The sequence below is a fragment of the Panthera uncia genome, assembly GCF_023721935.1.
Source record: "Panthera uncia isolate 11264 chromosome A3 unlocalized genomic scaffold, Puncia_PCG_1.0 HiC_scaffold_11, whole genome shotgun sequence".
NCBI classification, from domain to species: Eukaryota; Metazoa; Chordata; class Mammalia; order Carnivora; family Felidae; genus Panthera; species Panthera uncia.
The window spans coordinates 63,079,944-63,087,570 of record NW_026057578.1 but is presented as its reverse complement, the minus strand read 5'-3'; the positions used below and the strand labels follow the sequence as shown (position 1 = coordinate 63,087,570).

At 59.2% G+C, this 7,627-nt stretch overlaps 1 protein-coding gene across 1 annotated transcript; it reads left to right on the top strand.

Annotated features, from left to right (window-relative positions):
• Positions 1-202: 202 nt before the first annotated feature.
• Positions 203-4,182, top strand: SIX2 (SIX homeobox 2). The gene is made up of 2 exons (XM_049650363.1): positions 203-767; positions 2,920-4,182. The coding sequence occupies exons 1-2, from the start codon at positions 208-210 to the stop codon at positions 3,248-3,250; spliced, it is 891 nt and encodes a 296-aa protein (XP_049506320.1). The 5' UTR covers positions 203-207; the 3' UTR covers positions 3,251-4,182.
• The last annotated feature ends 3,445 nt before the right edge of the window (positions 4,183-7,627 follow it).

The window sequence follows — 7,627 nt, the reverse complement described above, 5'->3', positions numbered from 1 at the left end:
GGCGGCCGGGGCGCAGAGGAGCGCGGGAGCCGCGGCGGGCGCGAGGACGTACTGCAGTGACTCGGAGTTCGCCGGGAGCCAGCGCGGGGCCAGGGGGGCCCGCCCCGCCCGCCTCTCAGCCCCGGACGGCCCGGAGGGGAGGCGCCCATGCGGGACGGCGCAGCGCGGTGAGGGCGCGCGCGGGCGGGCGGGGGCACAGCCGGCACCATGTCCATGCTGCCCACCTTCGGCTTCACGCAGGAGCAAGTGGCGTGCGTGTGCGAGGTGCTGCAGCAGGGCGGCAACATCGAGCGGCTGGGCCGCTTCCTGTGGTCGCTGCCCGCCTGCGAGCACCTCCACAAGAATGAAAGCGTGCTCAAAGCCAAGGCGGTGGTGGCCTTCCACCGCGGCAACTTCCGGGAGCTCTACAAGATCCTGGAGAGCCACCAGTTCTCGCCGCACAACCACGCCAAGCTGCAGCAGCTGTGGCTCAAAGCGCACTACATCGAGGCGGAGAAGCTGCGCGGCCGGCCCCTGGGCGCTGTGGGCAAATACCGCGTGCGCCGCAAGTTTCCGCTGCCGCGCTCCATCTGGGACGGCGAGGAGACCAGCTACTGCTTCAAGGAAAAGAGTCGCAGCGTGCTGCGCGAGTGGTACGCGCATAACCCCTACCCCTCACCGCGCGAGAAGCGCGAGCTGGCGGAGGCCACGGGCCTCACCACCACGCAGGTCAGCAACTGGTTTAAGAACCGGCGGCAGCGCGACCGGGCAGCCGAGGCCAAAGAAAGGTACGAGTAAGTAGAACTTCGGCGCCGGCTCCCCGGGGCTCGAGGGAGGGGGTCGCAGGGCGTGTGCTCGCCCCCAGGAGAGGCCTAAACCGGGTGTCCGGTCCCTGCCACGGCCCAGCCGCAGCCTTGTCTGACCCCGCCAGCGCTCAGGTTTTCCGGGAGACCAGGAGGTCAGAACTTTGTCCAAAGCGGGCAAAGGGATCGGGAAAGTTGTCAACTAACTCCCTGGTCGCTTGTGAACAGAGTGGAGAAGCAGCGAACTTGGGGGGCAAGGCAAGACGGTGGACCTGGACCCCGTGAAAGGGGGAGCACAGCAGGCAGGGCCTGGTGGTCTTCGGAAGGCCAGAGGGGTCTAGTCGGGACTTTCAGAGTTGCAGATTTCGTTCGGGCTGCCTGTGCGAATTTACCAGGACTTCCCTGAACTTCCTGTTGGTCTTACTCAGCTCTAGGCCAAAGTGTGATTAGGGGTCAGGACTGGGAGTGATACTTTCCTGGTGTGACCTGGATGTGCAGGGGCCTGGGCAAGAATATTACTTGTCTGGATATGGAAGTTGATAGGGAGACTGTTTTATGCCGCGTATAAAGAAGCAAGAGGAGAAGGACGGAAGTGTCCGCTGTAGGAGAGCAGAAGAGAAACGCGTGCCCTTTTTCCTGCCTTGTTGGACCCAGCAGCCCTTCGCTGGCCTGCCAGTCTCTTTGGTCCTCTCCCCACAGGCCCTACCGTCTTTGCGTGGTAGGTCGGTAGGTCTGGGGTGAACTGAGAGCAACAGAAGGGCTGAGAGTTGCTTGTCCTCAAGGAAACCAGGACTTCCTGAACTAGCCTAACAGTTGACCATTAGGCCCTTGTGGCCGCCAGTCCATGGCTCCTCTGAACCCCAAATATGGTGAGGGAAACGGGAGAGAAACCGATTGTGGGCACAAAAATCCAGCCTGCGTGTAGCCGGGTAAGACACCTGGGGTCGGTGGTGCAGGGTGTGCACAGCCCAGAGTAAGTGACTGGGGGAGGGGGGGGACAGTGATGCTAAACAGTGGAACCAAATATCTGGAAGTGGATGGGGGGGCTTCAGGCTGACCGTGGCCTCCCAGACAATGAGGTTGGCGTATCCACAGTTGCAAGTTCTCAGCTGCCAGCCCTGTGGGAAGTTCCCTTCCAGGAAAACAGAAAGAAAAGGTTTTGGGAAGCCAGTGAAGAGAGAATCTACCCAAGATTTCAAGTCTCCAAATCTGGTTGGGGCTGTCAGTCAAAGGCAGAGCAGAAGGTGGGTTCTCCCTGCCGGGGTCCCCCTCTATCCAGCCTGGCATGCATCCAGACTCCTGAAGAACTGGGTTCTGAGGCCAGGCCCCAGGTAACGGTTGCAGAATCCTTCAGTTTCTGTATGGTGGACAAGTCTAGGCCAGGATTAGCAATTCCTTCCATTCTTTTCCCAAGGGCTGCGCCCCAGGCCCCAAGCTTCCAGTCTCCCAGCTGAAGTTTGCACTGTGCCACCAGGGAAACAGAGTCCTACATCCTTAGGGCCTTGTCCTTAGGTCCAGCAAGGACAGCCCTCACAAGACCTCCCAGTGTGGAGCTAGAAAGAAAGGACCCTTAGCTCCAGGAACCTGACCCTCAGCCAGATTTCCCTCAAGCAGAGAAAAGCAATGGGAGGTGAAGGCCTGTGAGATTCCTAACTTCAAATGGGGGCCCTCAGCCTAGGATCTCGGGTCCCTCATTCTCCTGGCCCCCCTTCTACCCAGCAAACCTTGGCTCCAGGAGCCAAGACTCTGAAAATCGGGCATCTCCTTGTTCCCCTCTCCCCCAACCCCCCTGAGCTCTGCTCCTGGGACCCCTCTCCTCTGGGGGAAAAAAATTGTTAGCAACTCAGTGATGGGGGGTGGTGGGCAGAACCTACAGAGAGCAGAGAAGATATTCAAGAGGTTAAGAACAGGAGAGGTGGGGAGATAGAGACGATAGAGGAAAGGACTAGAGAGAAATCGGGTTTTGAGAGATTAAGAGAACTGGCCGAAAGAATGAAAGCCCCAGGCCAGGCGGGGAAAATGATAGAAACCGAAAACACCCGCGGGCAGCGCCTGGCGGCTCTGGCTCCGGGTGACACGGCGCAGAGCGGCCTCGGTTTCCCCCCCTGACCCGGCTGCTTTGCTCCTGCACTTGCAGGGAGAACAGCGAGAACGCCAACTCCAACAGCCACAACCCGCTGGCTGCGACGCTGAACGGCAGCGGCAAGTCGGTGCTAGGCAGCTCGGAGGACGAGAAAACGCCGTCGGGGACGCCAGACCACTCGTCGTCCAGCCCCGCGCTGCTGCTCAGCCCGCCGCCGCCCCCCGGGCTGCCGTCCCTGCACAGCCTGGGCCACCCTCCGGGCCCCAGCGCGGTGCCGGTGCCCGTGCCGGGCGGAGGCGGCGCGGACCCGCTGCAGCACCACCATGGCCTGCAGGACTCCATCCTCAACCCCATGTCGGCCAACCTCGTGGACCTGGGGTCCTAGAGCCCCACCTGCCTCGACGTGCTCGCCTCGCCGGCTTGGCGCCGGGGACCTGAGAGACGGTGTCAGAGGGCGCCCTGCGGCCGGCGGGCCCCACCGGGTACTGAAAGACCCGCGCGCTGAGCGGGCAGAACCGCCGGCCCAGGCAGGGTGGATGGCTCTTTGGTTTGGCCTTTGTCCGGGATTTATTTTCAACAAGTTGCCTCGGAGGTCGTTTGGAGGCCTGGGACCTGGGCTTGAACCAGGGAAGGGAATAAATTATACACCATGCTCACACTCTCTCCCTACCTTCTCACGGCTTCCTTGCTCTTCCCTTCCCTTCCCTTCCCTTCCCTGCTCTTATTTCCAGGTCCTTTTCCTTCCCTCTCTCTGGTCCTTTCCCCCTTTCCCTGCCCCTCTCTCTATATTTCTGGCTTGTCAATTCTCGCTAAGTTTCCGTTTCTTTTTTTCTCCGTTTTTCCGGTTCTCCTCTCGCCAGCCTCTCGCACTCCTGGCCCCTGGGTCCGTATCCCTCAGCCTCTCTCCTCCTGCCTGGACGTCTGTTTGCGCCCTCCTCCCCCACTGCCCTGGCCTGGAAGTAGGAGGGGGAAGAGCAGAAGAACCCGGCCTTCTCCGGAGGCCCTCCGCGGGGTTCGGCGTGTCGCAGGTGTCCGCTGTGCGCCTAGTAACTTAAGTGAAAGAGAAAGGACCACGGCGCGGAGGCCTCTGCACGCGCCCTTGCCGCTTGCCTCTCTCTCTCTCTCTCTCTCTCTCCCCCTCCCCATGAGGCCCGCCACCCTCTCCCCTCTTCCTCCCGGACTGTGGCCACAGTGCCCCTGGCAGAGTGCGCCTCCCGAGCCGCGGACTTGCCGTCTCCCTGTTACGCCCTCATGTGAATGTTCTTCGGGAAATATTTCTGCTTTTATTTTATAATAAAATTAGAAATCATAAATATATATATGGATCTATACCATGAGGCCCACGAGCCGGGAGTGCAGCAGTGTCTGATTTCCCTACAGGGACTCGACACCCTGGGGGGACCGCTCAGGGCAGCGGTGTCCCATGAGCCCCAGGAACCGGGAGCCGCCTTCCCACATACACGATGTGTATCAGCCCTCAGGTGAAGGGACTGAAAACTGAAACCCGCGTCCCCCGCCCCCAAAGATCACTGTCCCTCCTCTGGTCTGGAAGGCTCCCTGTAAAAGCGGGGAGGGGGTGGCCTGCTCCTCTCGGGGTCTCTTCTCCTTCCGCCAGCGGAGCAGGGCCCTCACCCTCCTTTTTCTTCATTTTGGGGATGGGAGTAAGAAAAGAGAAGCTGTTTGCCGAACAGCGCGTTGTTGGTGTGTTTGGAGACGCCAACGCTGGGGAACAAATCAGGCCACGGAGGTTTCCTTCCTTAGTGGTAGTCACAGTGCCCAGAACCTGGTGGGACGCCCTGGGCAGATTCCCTGGCCCCAAGGGCAGCCGCTGAGCCAGCCGCAAAGCCCACGTCGTGCGTGTGGACGTGGAGCAAAGGTCTCCACGCTTAGAAATCTGTCGTTTGGAAAAGGCGATGAAAGGATAGGGGAGAAGGGAGGCCCGAGGAGACTCGGGGAGGCCGGCCCGCGGGCGCATGTTCTACATCGGAGCAAGGGGGCGCCAGGGCTTGGCCGGTGAGACCGAGGGGGCGCCTCTGCGCGGTGCACAGTAGTACGTGCCTCGGTAGCGGTAAATTAACCTGCAGCACCCTCTCCCTTCTTGGGGATCCAGTCCCACCTCTCCCCCCAAATTAAGCGACCCGTCTAAGCCTATCCAGGCAGATCCGAAGCGTGCAGGACTCCTCCAGGAGGCAGGTGTGGCTTTTCCGTCTCAAGTCGGGGCGGCTGTGATTACCGAACACGTTCCTCCTCCGCTACCAGACCCCGCCACCCGGACCCCAAGGGAAACAGGGAATAAGGCGCTCTTCCGACGACGAGATCCTAGAGTGTGGCGACATCTCTGGGGACTTTCCTTTCTGATGAAATGAGCGCTCAAGGACCCTTTCTCGCGGATTTTCTAAGTACGAAGGATTCCTTCCCAGCCGAGACTCGCGCAGACGCGGACATCTGGGCAGGCTCACTGGGTGCGTGCGGAGGCTACACCTTGGCCTTTGCCCTGTGCGGGCCTGGAGTCAAAAGAATTGCCAGCAGGCTAAGACTGCTTTGCGGGGCCCAGCCCCGAACCCCAAGAGGAACTCTAGCCCTGGCAGATCCTTCAGCCTCTCCTGGAGGCTCTGCTCTAGGGGACAACTCAGGTCCCCTCTGGCCCTGATCTGTGCCTATAAGGGCCCCAGCGGCCTGACCTTCGCTGACTGGTGGAGTGTAGAGGCAGCTATAGCCTTGGGGACCAGAGCCGTTCAAGCCACCTGAGAAGCCACCTTGAGCCAGCAGAGCTGACCCACCAGCCATCCACCCCCCTCTTACTTCTGGGAAGGGAGAAAACACCGTAGCCCCTGGAGGCCACATCACCCCTACCTGCCTCCTATTTTCCAGACTTACACTCCCAGGAAAACAGGCTTTATACAAACTTTCACAAGGACACCAACATACACACTCATTGTTCGATTCACTCAGATTGAAAGCCTGTTATGTGCCAGGCGCCGCTGATGGCACCAGAAACACACACCCTTTCAAACAGTTGCCACACTGGGAAACACACTGACCCTGTCATACATGTGTTCACACACACAGAGAAGCAAACACACACACTCTCCATCCACACAAACATGTGTGCTTGGGCAAAACCGGAACACTCTCCTGCCCCGGGCATGTGAGACACGTACACAAAAGAGTCTCTCCCACTTACATGAACTCACACACATAAATGCAAATATACACAGTGTTTCTCCCCAGTAGCATGCAAACCCACACTCACAACTGGTGCCCCTGCCAGCAGCCAGTCCTCGTCCACTGGGCCTGGGGAACCGCCTTGCAGCACAGCTTGCTTTGAAGGTCTCAGTGGCTGTCTCCCAGCGAAAGCGATGATCTTGGCCAGAGGGGGCAGAGGGTCAGGGATCCCACCTGCCGCACCTTCTCTCCAGCCCCAAGTGGGATCCCTGGGGTTTGCCGGGAGCTCTCCCTGGCCGGTAGGAGGCAGCATGCCTGTCCTGGAGCTTTATTCCAGCATAGCCCCGTTATAACTTCCCTCTTTCCCTCCCCCTTGGAAAGCTAACCCCGAAAATATTTACTTAAACGGGAAACTATGCAGAAGTTCTGAAAATAAACCGGAGCAGCTACTCACCCACTGCATAAAACCTCTAACAAGCCAGCCGTCCATTCCACACTCCACTAGACCCAGTGAGAGGCTGCAGCCCCCACCAGAGTGCACACTGGACATATAACTTTTGCACAGATAATGCCAGATGAATATAACCGCTTCTCTGTTAGGCATCCACCAAACACGGTTCCTAATGGCTTGTCACCCCTTCCCCCGAGGCAGCCGGAAGCCAAGAGTTTTGCTCAAGCGACCCTAAAGGACACAGCACACTGGGAGGGAGAATCTCCCTCCCTTTCTGTTCCCCTGACCATGTTTGCCTTGTCTTTGTTCCCAGCGAGTTTCCATACCCATTCAAGCCTCAAAGGTGAAAACAAATGAAGGTAGAATCCAACCCTTGTGGGCACCTGGCGGACTCACCTGCTTGGGGACACAAAGGTCGAGTGCAGAGGGGAGAGGGGGGAGGAGCAGGGGGCTTGCTATGCCTCCAGGGTAGTCTCCTCCTCTCACCCCGAGCTCAGCAGCCCACACCCAGACTCGGGCCTTGCCCCCACCCTATTGTTCCCACCCCCAAAGCATGTCTTGATGGTGTGCGACACAAGAAAACGTTAAACAGAGCCAGGGAGATCTGAGGAGGGAACACGGGGCTCTCTAGTCCTGGGTTTTCCATAGTCCTCTAGTTCTCGTAGGAAACACCATTTTGGCGCCTGAGAAAGCAGGGACCAGCCAAGTGGGGCCGCGGGAGTCAGGACGCAAGGAATTTGCCTCCACCACTCCACAGGTCCCCACCTCTGGCCAGGGTACCATTGGGGTTCCAGGAGATGTGTGGATGTTTTTGTGTTGAGGGGCAAGTGGAGAAGGATGGAGGAGGGCCTGGGCTCTTGACGGAGTCCCCTCTTTTTTTCATGTTGCCCATCCCAACATTCCAGCTTCGGTTCCCTCCGCACTCAAAGCTGCCTAGGGCATCTGGAAAGGGCGTGAGGATGTAAGGGGGAAATGTGAGAAGTTCCGAGAGAATGTGTAGGCACGATAGGATGAAAAAACTCATAGATGGGGTGCGGACTGTGTGTCCTGGGAGAGTGGCTATTGTCATGTACATAGGTGGGCGGGTGAACCAGTGCGTGCCCAGAGCTCTCCCGGGAGCCAGCAAATTCAGGCTATGCCTTGGCG

Excerpts from the sequence above, each read along its gene's own strand:
- SIX2 (XM_049650363.1), top strand. The coding sequence starts at position 208 with ATGTCCATGCTGCCCACCTTCGGCTTCACGCAGGAGCAAGTGGCGTGC. Across the intron at positions 768-2,919 it reads GCAGCCGAGGCCAAAGAAAG|GGAGAACAGCGAGAACGCCA; the intron begins GTACGAGTAAGT and ends CTGCACTTGCAG.